General features: G+C 50.2%; 1 protein-coding gene across 1 annotated transcript; it reads left to right on the top strand.

Moving 5' to 3' along the window:
- The first annotated feature begins 1,969 nt into the window (after positions 1-1,969).
- On the top strand, positions 1,970-14,218 carry HBEGF (heparin binding EGF like growth factor). The gene is made up of 6 exons (XM_069484112.1): positions 1,970-2,312; positions 2,509-2,682; positions 5,544-5,721; positions 11,343-11,498; positions 12,332-12,422; positions 12,766-14,218. Exons 1-5 carry the CDS (start codon positions 2,267-2,269, stop codon positions 12,402-12,404), a joined length of 627 nt encoding a protein of 208 aa, XP_069340213.1. The 5' UTR covers positions 1,970-2,266; the 3' UTR covers positions 12,405-12,422; positions 12,766-14,218.
- Positions 14,219-15,462: the final 1,244 nt, after the last annotated feature.

The following is a 15,462-nucleotide window of genomic DNA, read 5'->3' as shown; positions in this document are numbered from 1 at the left end:
GAGGGGAAATGACTGTCCCAAATCCAATTCGGGCCTTTTATCTTCTTTTTTTCAGGCCCTTCCTGTAAAACCTGGCTGACATACCAACCTAGCTGGGGTGAGGCTCTCAGGTGTGATGAAAGCTTGGAGTTGCCCCATGAACAGGGCTGAGGCTGATGTGGGGGTGAGAAGGCGGAAGGACAGAGCATATGAAGGGAGAGGCAGGCTGGGACAGGAGAGCAGGGTGTGAATCTGGCAGCGGGTGGGAGAAAGGGGGTGATTTGGCCATGTGTCAGGAAGTGTTTCCTTCCACCCTCCCCTGAGGAGAACCTAACCCTGAGGTGGCTTTGTTTTTGGGAAGCAGGTAGTCAAGCAGCTGTGGAGGGAGGACAAAGGTGTGGCCTGGGTGGTGACCATCCAATGAAGTCCTAGGCCCGATGCTGATCACCCAAAGGAATAATCTTACAGTGGCTCTTGGCCAAATAGGTGACAGGTGAGCTTCCATCTGAAACCAGTCCAACTACAACATGGAGCCTCAGACCTGGCCTAGGGGCAGGCAAGGGGTCTAGGGAAGGGAGAGAAAAGAGGTCTCTAAGGAAATAGAATGGTCAAGGTGGAATGCTTAGTGATAATAACCATAACAACAACAATCACAATAGGTCACATTTATTGAGAATTTATGCTATGCCTGGCACCATACTATATGTGTTCCCTCATTCATTCCTCAAAGAGCTCTGTACAAAGTAGGCATTATTATTATTATTATTCCCATTTGAAAGATGTGAAAACTGAGGCTCAGTGAGATTAAGCATTTTTTCCAGGGTCACACAGTAAGTAGCAAAGGCAGGATTCAAATTTATGTCTGTAGTGAGTCTAGTGCACTATGGAAACCTAAGCCTGGGGAGGGTTGCTGGGGCAAGTTAAGAGTGTAGAGCCAGACTGACCCCACAAAGGTGGGGGGGGGCGGGTAGGTGGGGACAGTGGGATAGACTGTGTATAAATAGCAGGCCTGTTTTTATCCCTACACATGAGCAGAATCAGGCAAGTGCTCTAGCTGGCACAATTTGAGGGCTCTGAATGCCAACCCAGCCCTATGTCAAACAACTCCCTCCCCAGCACGTCCCTAGGAGCTGAGATTCCTACTTGAGAGAGTCATTTCTTTGGGTCAGGACATTGACGCCAGAAGACCTCGGTGAAAATACATGGGCTGGAAGAGAAACACCTGGCACCTGTTGAACACAGCAATCTAGGTTAGCCAGCTGGATCCTATGGGAAGGAGGCTTATTTTTTATGTTGGGGAAGAAGGTGGCATTCAAAGGCAGGGGAAAGTATGAGGCATGTTTTACAACCCGTGTCTCTCCAATCCCAGAAGCCTGGGAATTAGAATCCATAGTTCAAAAATTTTAATGTCCCCTGGGGAGAAAGACAGGGGAAAGCCACTCCAGCGTCTGGGAGAATACTAACTTCCTTTGCTTTCGCTGGATTGATACCAAGTGGCTGCCACTTCATTTCTGGTCATCTCGGGCTCGTGAGAACTGCTGACATTCAAGCGTCTAATTTTTAAATGATAAACGAATTATTATTATTTACTACTTGCTGGGTTGGTAGGCAAAAAGGTGAGCTTCTGAAACTCAGAGGGTGACACGGGTGGAGACTCCTGGTATGGAGCAGGGACTGTCCAAGGGACCAGGCCCGAAAAGAACTCGGCTCAGCAGTCACAAAGCTACAGCCGGACAGGCGTTTGGGGATAGGTAGAAACTGCTCCCTGCCACCTGCCGGTCAGCAGCCCTGCCCACGGTCGGGTGGCGGCTGCCCTGGCCTGGTCCCAAAATATGTGAGCGCCGCCCCCCTTCCCCCGCCCCCTTCCCCAGCCGCGCCCGCGGGCCGGGGGCTGAGCTGCCGGCGCCGCGAGCCGGGCGGGCTTCCCAGCGTGGCGGGGGGGCGGGGGGGGCGGCGCCGGGCGGGGCGGAGCTTCGGCGCCTCGGGAGCCTTATCCCCGGCCGCGCGCCGGAGCGCTCAGTCCGCCGTGGGAGCCGCGCGCCGCGTGCCGCTGGGGCCTGACTGAGGGGCGGGGGTCGGCTGGACGCACGGACCGGCGAAGTGAGCAGACAGACGCACGGCGGCTGCGAGCTGCGCGCAGGTCCCAGCCACGCTTGCACCCGGAGGCAGGCAGAACGCAGTGCCCGGCCGAATTGCCTGCACTCCACCACCCAGCTCCCGTGCCAGCGCCCAGCGGCCGCCGCCTCCAAAGTGATCCTGCCTCGCCGCCTCCACTCGGTCCGGGATCATGAAGCTGCTGCCGTCGGTGGTGCCGAAGCTCTTTCTGGCTGCAGGTAAGAGGGCTGCTGACGCCCCCGGAGGTCGGGGGGATGGGGCGCTGTGCTGGGGGCACGGGGGAAGGTCGCTGCAGCGCCCCCGGCGCGGGCCACTTGGTGGGGCCCGCGCGCCCTCGCGGACGGGCGTCGGCATCGGTGCTTGCTGGCCAGGGGTCTGGGCGGGGGGTTTGATGCGGCCTCCCCTCGCCCACAGTGCTTTCGGCGCTGGTGACTGGCGAGAGCCTGGAGAGGATTCGGAGAGGGCTGGCGGCTGGAACCAGCAACCCAGACCCTCCCACTGGATCTACGGACCAGCTGCTACCCTCTGGAGGCGGCAGGGACCGGGAAGTCCTTGACTTGGAAGAGGCAGATCTGGACCTTTTTAGAGGTAGGTATGGGGCCACCCATCCTCGGACCCTGGTGGGCAGTTGAGGAATAAGCGGATCCGAGATTCATGCTGTTTGGGCACCCCTGTGGTTTGGGAGTGTTCATGGAGGACCTTAAGGAAAAGCTGATCGGCCTGGCAGGGGACTGGCGGATTCTGAAATATAGGTCCCACTGTCTTGTCCTTGTCTCACCTGCCCGGGTTGGTTTGCCTCTGGGTACTTTGGAGAAATTGAAACAGGCAAGTTGTCTGGGGTTGGTACATTCCTCTGAGGTAAGCTGGGTGACAGGAAAAAGGAATGATTGATATGCTTTCCCTAGAGTTCCTATGCAAAAATGGGCGCAAGCCCTAATTCCCACATCAAAGGACCATTATGTATAAAATAGATACAACCGATGTGGAGCTGCCCAGGCACATAGAAAGTGTGCAGTGTCAGTCTCTTCCATCCGCCTGTCTCCAGGTTGGAGAAACAAAGGGGGATGAGGATCTCTTGGCCTCCCTAGGTGAGGACAGCACCTCTGCAGGAGGCAACGAATGGTGGGCACTGGTTCCCTTGGGGGCCGATTGAAATCCTGGGTATCTCTGATGCTACTGCAAGCCTGGAGGCCTCCTGACCACTTTGAGTTTCTAGGGAGACTCCAAGGGGGAAGGGCTGTGTGAGATCCTCCAACAACTGTATGTGGCTGTGGCTGAGTACAGGCATAGGGCAGAGTCCAGAGCCTGCTGGCCTCCCTGCCCTGGGCCACCTGCAGCGATTCTCCAGGGTGGAGTAGGGAGTAACCCCTGTAGCCCCGGAATGACCATATTTGGTTGGAAAGATGCCCACCTGTTCTAGCCCTGCCTGCTCCTCAGGTGCCCTTCTCCTTCCTTACCAGGAGCTTCCCTTGGGTGCTCTGTCTACTTTGTATAAATCAAGAGTCTGCTCCAAAGCTGAGCCTGGGCTTCCACACTTTATCCTCTCTCAATGGCCTTCTGGGGTCGCCCATGGCCTGAACAGCCTGGATTCTCCTGGCCCTCTCCTCCAAAGCTGGGCAGGGCTGGGCTGTGACTCACCCCACACCCACACGGCTACTTCTCATACCTCTGCAGACCTGACTCACTGCTCCCTCTCCACGGCAGGACACTGGCTGTCACCCTGCACTCTCTCCCTCTTTCTGATGGCTTGGCCCTCCTGCCTTGCCTTCCCCACAGCCCTGGGTTCCTCTGATTACCAGCCTCACTTTCTAAGCTCTGAAGGGGCCTAGCCCTAGACCATAGGAAACTAGGGACCATAGGGCTGCTGGCACCTACTTCTCTTCCCTTCTCTTGGCTTTGGAAGGTGAGGATTGGTTTTCAGGTTTGGTGATCCTATCACCTAAAATAAATAACTGCTACCATTTGTGAAATGCCTATTGTATTGTAGGCATTTGATATGTTATCCTGGTTAATTTAACCCTCGTAGCAACCTTCTGAAGTAGCAACCTTCTGAGATAGTTACTCTCGCTACCCATTTTGACCAAGATCCTCGAGGCTCAGAGAGGTTAAGTGACTTGCCTAAGGGCCTATGACTGAAATTAGAGCACAGGTCTACAGACTTCAGAGCCCATTCATTCCTGGCTCAACACCACAGTGCTCCCCATTTGTGGGAGGGAGGAGATAGATAGGAGTGTGTGATGCAGTTGGGTGTAGTGGGAAAGAACATGGGATGTAGAGTCCGGAGACCATAGTTCTAATCCCAAACACATGTGACCTTGGACAAGTCACTGTGCCTTTTGGGACTTCAAGTTTTTCATCTGAAAATGGAGGGTCATGATATTCTTTGAAGTCACTTCCAGCTTGAGGATTCTAGGTCTCCAGTCTAATGTGTCATGCTCACCCCTCTGCTAGACACATGGCTATAGCCATGGATGTGGGCACCTCTTTCCTGTTAGGATGGGAGGAATAGGGTAGTAGGATGGGGCTGGTGCCAGACCCCTGGCTGGTGCGCATAGCCATGGTCAGTCCCGCTGGATGTCTAGGTGAGGATGTTTTTCCCCTACTCTCTCTGAAGCCTGGAAAGAAGCGGGAAGTCATCATTGTTCCAGTTCCTTCTGGACAGTTCCTTACTTTCCATCTCTCTACCTCTTGTACACACTGTACCCCTCATCCCAGAGAGCTCTGAACAGGACATTTAGGGATAAATGTAAATGGATCTTTGAGAAAGTTGGCAAGCCGTAAAGGGCATAGAGCAGGGTAAATATTTTGTTTGAATTTGAAAAAGCAAGTCCCTGATCAGGGATGGCCCTGCTTGCTGTTCCTGAGCCAGGCTCTACCTTGAGCTCATGGTACTCTGGTACTAATGGGTGCTCCAGAGGGGGCCACCTGAACATATGGACACTGTTTTTATTTTAGAAGCCCTCTACTCATATAACTTCCAAGTACCTTCTCCAGAGGCAATTTTGCCTGTGACACTTTCTGCAAATGGGTCACTGAGTACAGCCTCAGGAAATGAGGCTGATTTGCCAAAATAAAATGCAATGTTTGTAGGAGAGTAGGAGATGGTAGAAGGTGGACAGTGGGGTGGGCATGAGTTTGGTAGAATTGCCCAGTGAGCTGTCGTTACTCGACAGAAGCTAGCATCCTTGGAATGAGACTCTTAAACGGAGACTGTGAAATGCCTTCCCTGGGACCCACCCTAGCTTCTATTTCCTACTGAGGTACCCTCTTTCTGATGGTTCTGCCCAGTTTACCTTCAGCCCTTGGGAGGCACCGAGCCAAGGGGCCTTTCCAGGCTCTGACATCAGTGGCATGAAGGGTACATACCCCTTCCAAACACTGTGCTGTCTGTTCTTCTGTTCTCCCCCCGTGAAGAGCCAAAGACTTATCAGGGTGCCTTTCTCCTGCAGTTGCCTTCTCCTCCAAGCCACAAGCTCTGGCCACACCAAGCAAGGAGGAGCATGGGAAAAGAAAGAAGAAAGGCAGGGGCTTAGGGAAGAAGAGAGACCCATGTCTTCGGAAATATAAGGACTTCTGCATCCATGGAGAATGCAAATATGTGAAGGAGCTCCGGGCTCCATCCTGCATGTAAGTGTCCCTTCCCCAGGGCTGAATTTCGTCAGCACACTATGTAAGCCACATGGCTGTTCCTCGTTGTCACTGTTCCTTGAATTCATAATTTCACCCAGTTTCTTCTCAACCTTTGGGCGGAAGTTGGGAGGAGGGGAAATATTTTTAGTCAGCGGAAGCTCCCCCTCACTCCCCACCCTGTAGGATGTAATTTCCTGTGTCATGGGTTTGTGACGCTCTTTAATCCTTGGGGACGTTTCCTCTTGCCCGGAAATGAGCATGTGGCTAGGACAGCTGGCACCTGAAGCCAGGCCCTTCATTCCTGCCCCATGCCCTACTCTAGGAGGGAGAAGCCTCTAGGAAACATGGCAGAGTGGCCTTCCAGGGTGGAGTAGAGCCCCTGTAGGCAGGTATGAGGTGCATCTGGATACATACTGTTTAGGGATATGTGTATTTGGGTTTGTGTGCACGTGAGTGAGCAAATGTGGTTGATTCTGAGGCATGGCAGGAGTGTACAAAGAGGGAAGAAGAAGGTCGAAGGTCATAGGAGAAGGTCGAAGCCCCTCCTCACTTCTCCCACCCCAACAAGGGCCAGGCGGTGGGAGACATGGAGAGTGTTGGCCTTTGGCCATGGGAGTGGGAGAACACTGCCTTTGTGCAGGATGAACAGGAAATGGAACCCGACCCAGCAGGCATCAGCCCCCGGTCAGGCAGCATCACCCCTTCCCTGGGTCGGGGCGTGGGCGGAGGGGCTGTGGGTTCCTTAGCCTCTCTCCTAGGCAAAACCCAGCAAACGCCTGCCTTGGCAGCCCCTCAGGGATGACAGCACTGCCATGCTCTCTGGCAGGCATAATGTCTCCACTGTGCCCAAGGCCAACACCCCACGTCAGGCTACAAACATTCACTCTCTTCCCTTGGGGAGGCAGGCTCTGGGGGCCTTGTGGGGAGACTCTGGACAGGGCCAGGAGACTGTTGTGTGCATACCACCTCCCAGCCTGTCAAGAAGGCTGGCTGCCTGGTGTTTCTTCTATCTGTGATTGGTGCAGCTCCCTTGGCTTTTTTAAGCTTCATTGTGCTGTCTGATCGCACATAGCAGAGCTGCCCTGTATTTGGCAGTTGGCAGACAAAACCATCACTCCCCACCATGTCCACAGTCACTTGTGTGTCCTTTTCTATAACATCTTTGTCAGGAGCTTGGTACTGGAGGGGGTTGTTTGAGAGTGGCATAGAGAGTCCCCTTATCATCCTCCCCAAGGTCTTGGGACAGGGCAGGAAATGTTTGTCTTAAATTTGTAAAATGGCATCATTAGTACAGGGTGGAGAAAGTGACTCTGGGCAGTCAAGATGGATTGAGACCTGGAAGAATCTGTCTGTGCCAAATTGGTCCTGGCATTTTGGTAGATGGATGTGGGGCTTCCGCTGCTTGGCTGAGAAGCCTTTTAAGGCTGCTGTCCTGGAGAGCTGGGCTCATTTGACTACTGAAGCCCAGCAAACCTGATAAGCATGTCCAGGCCACCTTCCCAGTGGCCCTAGGGATGGTGATAACTACAACAATGCCTTCTGTCTTTTGTCTCCGAGGTTCAGTGTTTATATTTAATATGAGTTGAGCCTAAAAGGTGTGTTGAGCACCTATTTGGTGCCAGACACTATTCTAGGGGATGGAAGATAGAGTCTCCTGGGATTTTCAAAAATCCTCTCCTAGGTAGGCAAGACGTGCTATCTTTACTTGCAAGGGCAGGAAACTGGAGCCAGAAAGTAGGAAGTAGTCTGCCTGGGATCAATAGCCAAATAAGTAGATGGACGCAGGAGAGGGTCTCAGGTGCCTGACTCCTAGTCCAGCATGTTTTTCATGCCCCAGGCTACACTGGATGTTGGCTTTTGTCCTTCTTTCCTCTATCTGTCCTCATAGAGTTTGAGCAGGATTTTATAGAGGTCAGCTGCTGTCCTAGAGGTCTCTTAGGCTTTTACTAGCCTAAGAGCATAGCAATCTGATTTGAAGACTTTATATCAGCTTCCTAGGCAGATTTTCAAGGGGCAGATGTCTGGCTCCCTCCTGCCTCCGGCCCTTGGTACTCAGGGCGGAAAGCAGAAAGAAGACACAGAATTCCTGGTTTGGGGGAATGTGACATCTGTGCCCCTATGTCGAGGGCCCTTTGTGACTCTTCCTTGCCTCCAGACCCAGAAACCGCCAGCCAGGGTGTGTCTAAGCTGCCGTGGTAAGCTCGAGGCTAGCCAGCTTCCGAAACCAGGCCTCTGCAGCCACCACAAACAGGAAAACCCTTTTGTGTCACTAGCCAAAAGTTGCCCTCAAAGAGTAGTTTCCTGGGACTCCTGACTGGCTGCTGACCCAGAAATTGGCTGCAGTGTTTCCTTGGCTGGAAGAAACCTGGGGGCAGTTGGGCTGAGGACGACTCAGAGCTTGAAGAAAGACAGTTCCTGAAGGCTGTACTTGGCCTCACTGCCCAGGAAGGAACCGTGAGCCCCTGCTCTTGGGCTCCATCTGACTTTGCTTCCCCAGTCCTCATTATGGGCAATACCCTGTGGAGTCTGATTATAAAAGAACTCATACAGTGTGGGACTTGGCCTTTTATTAAGTACTTTCTCTATGTTATCTCATTTGATCTTTTCACAATACTCTAATGAGGCAGGCATTTATTATCCCTGTGTTCTACATGAGGAAACCAAAGTTTAGAAAGGTAACATGACTTGCCCAAGATCACCTGGCTAGAAATAGCAGCAGGACCAGTCTGGAACTCATGTACTCCGAGTCTCCTCCATCCAGTGGTGCCCCCTCCGCCTCCTGGCGTAGGAGCAGAAAAATCTGGTTTGGAAGATGTCTCTGGACCCTAGAGGGTTCTTGTTTCTGTTGTAATACAAGTTCTGAAATGGGTCACAGACGTGGGTAGGAGGAACGTGTCCTAGTTTGATGGGCGGCTGGCTCTGGACAAGACACACGATCTCATCCCCAGCCCAGGATGCTTGGAATGTACTCATCCCTCCTCCTTTCCTGGGGAAGCCAGGAGTCGTCTGCAAAGGGAGGGGGAAGTGGGTAATATTAGGATGTTTACATTATTATCCTTTTGACTCAGGGTGGGGGTGGAGGGATTATGTAACTGAATTGTGGGACTCTGAGGCCAAGCTTTATTTCTATCATCTGAGTAACTACCTGTGGGGTTTGAAGGATGGGCTGGAAGTGAAAAATAAATTCAGCTTCAGCTTCCCTCTCCCCAGCAGAGCAGAGTCTCTGAAGTTATTCAGACTGCTCAGTTGAGTCCTGGCTCTACCACTCACTAGCCTTGTAACCTTGGGCAAGTTATTTAACAGAAGTTAAGCCTCAATCTCCTTGTCTTTAAAATGGGAATTGTAACTCCTGCTTCACAGAGTACTTGGCTCATGGTGAGCCTTTAATGTTTGCTATTTATTATTATTTATTATTCAAGCTATGAATAATAAATAATAGACAGCAAGGTCAGACAGTACCATGAACCTATCAGGTATGTGTTTCCTTGGGGTTACCTATACTGTTTGGAGTGGAAAGAATCATGAATTTGGCCGGGCGCGGTGGCTCACGCCTGTAATCCTAGCACTCTGGGAGGCCGAGGCGGGTGGATCGCTCAAGGTCAGGAGTTCGAGACCAGCCTGAGTGAGACCCCGTCTCTACTAAAAATAGAAAGACATTATATGGACAACTAAAAATCTATATAGAAAAAATTAGCCGGGCATGGTGGTGCATGCCTGTAGTCCCAGCTACTCGGGAGGCTGAGGCAGTAGGATCGCTTAAGCCGAGGAGTCTGAGGTTGCTGTGAGCTAAGCTGACGCCACGGCACTCACTCTAGCCTGGGCAACAAAGTGAGACTCTGTCTCAACAAAAAAAAAAAAAAAAAAAAAAAAAAAAAAAAAAAAAAAAAAAAAAAAAAAAAAAAGAATCATGAATTTGGAATCTGCCAAGACTGGTTCCTAGTCTGGGCCTTGCTGCTTCCTAGTTGTGAAACTATTTGCAAATCACTTAACCTATCTGGCCCTTAATCTTAGTCTTTCCATCTGTAAAATGGGGCTGTACCTGCTTATCAGAGTGTAATGAGGTTCAGTTGAGCTAGTAGGTAAGGCCAGTGGCTTATTCACGGTAAAGTACTGTGCACAAGTAATTTTACAGGGGTACTCCTGGGAGTGTCCCCATGTCCTGGTGGGATGGGGATCCTTTTTTGTTGTTGTTTTTTTTTTTTTTACCCACCTGGGCTGATGGGACAGATGCATGGAGAGGCTGGGGAAGGAACTGTGTACTATGCTGTATGTATCGTGGGCCTGACCTACATTTATCCTACAGTGAAGTGGTTCCTCAAAGCACCCAGGAGAAGCCAGGGCAGGGATGCAGTGCCACCCAGCTGGGCCTCTCTGATACTGCTGGGTCTGGACAGGTCTGCTCCCTGCTGCCCTCTCAGCAGGAAGAAGGGATTCCTTGCTCTGAGGTACCAGGCATACAACCTCCTTCTCAGAGAAGGCACAGCTCAGAATAGAGGGCTGCCAGGTTCCCAGTGTTTTCTTCAGCAGCTAGTGGCCTGGAGTCCCCGGGCAGACAATGCCACTGCACCGCCTAGCTGGGGGTCGACAGTCGTGGGGTGTGAGTGGGCAGCACACTGAGCTCAGAGTCAAGCAATCCATGTCCACGTTTCTGCCCTGCTGTGTGACCTTGGGAAAGCCACTCCGCCTTTCGTACAACCGGGCTCCTGCCTACATCAAAGGATCTCTGGGGTGCTCAGATAAAGGAAGGGATGTGAGTGTGTTTCTTCAACGGCAAGCACTTCTGAGGCTTCCTAAGAGCTTCAAGGAAATGCTTTGTGTTAGAAGAAGCAGTTGCCATTTGATTTATTTCTTGTGTGAAAAGAGCCAAGGGATTGTTTCTGACATTCTTCCATGCTCTGGCAGGGCAGCTGGGCAGGAAGATGTTATCTTGGTTTGTTTGCCTTGTCCTGTGATGAGGGAGGCCTGATAGCCCAGCGTTCAGAGTTCAGAGGCCAAAGTTAAGCTCCTAAATTGGGCCTTGCACCCAGGGTGAGCTGGGAGTTAAATGAAGGAAACGTGAGAAAAATGATTCCTGGCTGAGGAACAGGGCCTATTAATAGCCAGGGCAGTGTGGAGAGGGACTGGACGAAGGAAGCATTGATGGGCAAGGCTGGGTTTATTTCTAGGTCAGAATGTTGAGGGGCCTCACTAGAGAGAGTGATGTGATGCTGAATCGCCTCAGTTCAACCCACCAGCTCTTGTGCCCAAGTCCTCGTAAGTGGCTAAAACAGAATGCCTGAACACACGTGTAATAAATCAGCCACATGTGGAACATGTCTAGCTGCGACCTTCAAGTCCTCCCTCGCTTTTTCCCTGCCTGGAGCAGGATTCTCAGGCCAGAGAACCAGAGGGAATAGAGAAGGGGAAGGCACCAAGTGAGGGAGGAATGCTATGGAGCTTCCAGAGGGGCTTTAGAGAGTCTCCTATAAAGGAGAAGGATGGAGGAAGGGTAGGGGTCATGGTCAGGTGTTGATAGGCTGAGGGTTTGAGGAATGGGCTTTGGTGTATATAGATGGGCCATTGCTAAGAAAGAGACCAAACCACTAACCCCACCTCCTCTTTGTTGTGTCTTAAACTAGCTGCCACCCAGGTTACCATGGAGAGAGGTGCCATGGACTAAGCCTCCCAGTGGAAAATCGCTTATATACATATGACCACACAACCATCCTGGCAGTGGTGGCCGTGGTGTTGTCATCCGTCTGTTTGCTTGTCATCGTGGGGCTTCTCATGTTTAGGTGAGTCTTGGGGGACCCTGCAGGCTGTTTCTGCAAATCACTCCCATTTTTCTCCTCCTGGGTCTTATACGTGATGATCACATGAATCCCTTCTCCAATACCCCTAAATCATGTTCAGTTCCTGGGTGTAGATTGTCCAAAAACCTGGTTTCTCTGACATGACATGAGTGCATTGTCTAGTGTCCAGGGTCAAACTTGCCAGGCCATGGCAGGTTCTGGTCCTCATTGGAGTTCTTTTCCTACCTCTGTGGCCCAGCCAACCACCCATGGAGCCACTTCTTCACACATTTCTTTTTCCTGGCTCTATTCTTTGATGGCATTAGTGTGTGGTTTGGTAGATGAGGCAGGGGTGGTGCTATTGGTATATCCTTCCAATTTTGAGGCATCTGGACCTCAGGCCATGCTTCCAATCCAGGTATGTTCTATACTGGGGGACACCTACCAACTATTCTCTGCTTGTTTTCAAGCAGTGCGACTCCTCTGTCATGTTCCAGAGGAACAAGTAACTTGTTCCTCTGGAACAAGTTACTTGTCTTTCTAAGGATTGTAATCTTTCAACAATTGTAATATCTGTCCACCTACTTCATAAGGATATTGTAAGGATCAAATAAATGAGGCAAAGGCTCTTTGTACGTTGTAGCTTGCTGTTAGAGACAGGTATTCCTCAGGGCAGTTGGGCCTTTGACCAGAGGTCTTCTGGGCTGCCATACCCTCTGGGTTTTTCCAAGCAGTGGAGGGAACACTGTGGCAGAGTTCTCTGGAAGGACCTGTTCTGGGATCAGCACTTTGTCATAGTGGCCAGAACTTATGCTCACACAACTTACCTTTCTCAGGTACCATAGGAGAGGAGGTTACGATGTAGAAAATGAAGAGAAAGTGAAGTTGGGCATGACTAATTCCCACTGAGAGAGACCTGTGCTCAAGGTAATGGTCCATCCTTTGCTCCATGACACCATCACTACCTTTCCTGGATCTGTTTCAATGCATGCTGAATTCTTCTCTTGAGGGGTTGAGGGGCAGGCCACTGTGGAGTTAGGGTCCCAGTGCAGAGTTGTTTTCAAAAAGACTGTTAGGAGCTTCATCTCCACTTAGGGTGAAAGTTACTAGAGAGATACCCAAGAAAGATGCCTGAGGGGACAGCTTCTCCCACCCTTCTCCCCTCTCCTTTCCTCCCCTTCCCAGCTGATTTTTTTCTACTTATTAAGACTGGATCCAGGACACTCTTAAGACCGGACCTGGCTTTAAATGCCTTCCTCCTGTGCTTTAGGAATCGGCTGGGGACTGCTACCTCTGAGAAGACACAAGTTGATTGCAGATTCTGCAGAGGGGAAGGACTTCACAACTAGCCATGAAGACTCTTTGGTCCCCAGTTGCTTTCTAGATTGGGCCTCCCATAATTGCTTCGCCAAAATACCAGAGCCTTCAAGTGCCAAAAAGAATATGTCCAATGGGATCTGAGTCAGAAGAAAGCAAGCAAAAGCGAGGGACCTTCATGCCCTTCTGATTCCCCTCCACCAAACTCCACTTCCCCCCGTAAGTTTCTTTAAACACTTATGTTCTGGATTAAAATGCCAGTTAAATTCCACATGCTCCAGGATCTTGGACTGAAAAAAAGAAGAGGAAGAAGAAGAAGGAGAATAGGAAGGAAAGATTTGTGGACTGGAAGAAAGCAACAAAGATTGAGAAGCCATGTACTCAAGTAGCCACCAAGGGATCTGCCATTTGGACCTTCCAGCGCTGGATTCAATGAGCTAACTGTGAAATACCACAAGCCCAAGAACTCTGAATTTTGGGACTTCTACCCAGATGGAAAAATAACAACTATTTTTTGTTTGTTTGTTTGTTTGTAAATGCCTCTTAAATTATATATTTATTTTATTCTATGTATGTTAATTTATTTAGTTTTTAACAATCTAACAATAATATTTCAAGTGCCTAGACTGTTACTTTGGCAATTTCCTGGCCCTCCACCCGGCATCCTCACCATCTGGCTCAGTGCCACCCTCCCTTGCCGCAAAGCTGAGATGGCTCTATGACCCATCTATAGTAATTTATTGTCTGTCCACATTTCTGAAGATCTTCCATGATCAGAGTGCCACAGGGGGCGTTCTGTATGGTCAGGATGTAGGGATTAACTTGGTCAGAGCCACTCTATGAGTTGGACTGCAGTCTTGCCTAGGCGATTTTGTCTACTGTTTGTGTTTTGAAAGCCCAAGGTGCTGATGTCAAAGTGTAACAGATATCAGTGTTTCCCTGTGTCCTTTCCCTGCCAAATCTCACAAGAGGTTGGGCTTCCATGCCTGCAGCTTTCCTGGTCTCTCACCCCCATGACCCCCGGCCCACAGAGTGGGAACTCACTCTCCCTTGTGTCAAGACATTTCTCTTACTCCTGCCATTCTTCTGGTGCTACTCCATGCAGGCATCAGTACAGCAGAGGACAGTCTGGAGAAGGTATTAGCAAAGAGAAAGGCTGAGGAGGAACAGGGAATGTTGAACTGACTGTTCTTGGTAATTGATTACCTACCAATTGCTACAGAGAAGATTGGAGGTGGGAAAGGCTTTTGTGTAATCCCACCCACCTCATCAGAACTACAAAGGTATGCTGTCATGGTCCCTTCTGGAAACTTCTGGTGCCATTTCTGAACTGTTACAACCTGTATTTCCAAACCTGGTTCATATTTATATTTCGCAATCCAAATAAAGATAACCCTTACTCCATAGCCTTCTGTCTGCTTGTTTTAATGGGGAACTGGTTTAATTTAGGAATTTTTTAAGCCCTGACTTGATGTCAGGCTATATAGCAGGCCTGTTTATATATACTATCTCAATGGCCCCCACAACTCTATGAGGTACTATTTCTGTCCCATTTTTCCAAAAGAGGAAACTGAGGCTCAAAGAGGTTATGTAACTTGCCTAAGGATGCCCAATAAGTGACAGAGCCGGGACTGGTTATCTGACTCAAATTATTTTGTTTTAATACTTACACCATACTATCTCTGACGTAAGAAAGAATAGACCTTTCACACAGGAAGTTTGGCTGGCTGTAACCAGGAAAGACATCCCCCCATTCGATCAATAGATCCTGGACTCAGGACCTGGTCCTGTGCAAGCAGGCATTGCTCCTGGCAGAAGTGAGCCATCTCTGACTCCCCTCTCAGCTTCACAGCCAATCCGTCAGCACACGTTGTCGGCCCTACCTTTAGAGTACACGCTTGTGCAGTTACTTCTCATCACTGCCACTGCCATCACCCAGTCCAATTCACCATCGTCACGTGCCTGGACTCTTGACAATGGCCTCTTGTCTTCCTAGTTCCACCTTGCTTCCTTACAGCCTCTTTCTGGCATAATAGAGCTATCCTGTCTTTCAGATCTTGTCTGCTCTGTAGGCCTTCCCTGACCCCCTATTATACAATAGCGTGTTCCTCTCCCACCCCACTCTTAGTCTCCTTACATTGCTTTGTATTTTTCCATAGCCCTTATCACCATTAACATATTCCTATTTGTTTATAATCCGTTTCCTCCTACTAGAATGTTAGCTCCATGAGGGTAGGAGTGTGTACAATGCTCCAATCCCAGATTCTAAAACAATACAATTGAGCTGGAGGCATTCAATGTTGGTTACATGAATGAATGAATGAATATAGGAAACAATTAAAATCAGTCCAAGGCTAGCAAGTGGACAGACATGCAATCCAATGCTACCCTGAAAGTGTGGTTGGATTTAGAGAGGTGCCTTTGTTGGGGAGGATGGATAGGGATTACAAGATGAAAGTGGAATTTGGGGCATGTCAAGTGGCATGGTGTCCTGGGTGGGTTGGAGGCAGAGAAATCCATAAGGAGGCCATGGGACAAGTGCCAGCAGACTGCCCCCTCCTCATCCTCTTCCCTTGGAGAATTGTGACATTCTGCGTTTCTCCACGGGCCTACACAGAGATATTGTATGTACTTTGAATATACTTTTAAA

The sequence above is a fragment of the Eulemur rufifrons genome, chromosome 10 (genome assembly GCF_041146395.1).
Source record: "Eulemur rufifrons isolate Redbay chromosome 10, OSU_ERuf_1, whole genome shotgun sequence".
NCBI classification, from domain to species: domain Eukaryota; kingdom Metazoa; phylum Chordata; class Mammalia; order Primates; family Lemuridae; genus Eulemur; species Eulemur rufifrons.
This window is presented reverse-complemented; position numbering and strand designations above follow the sequence as displayed.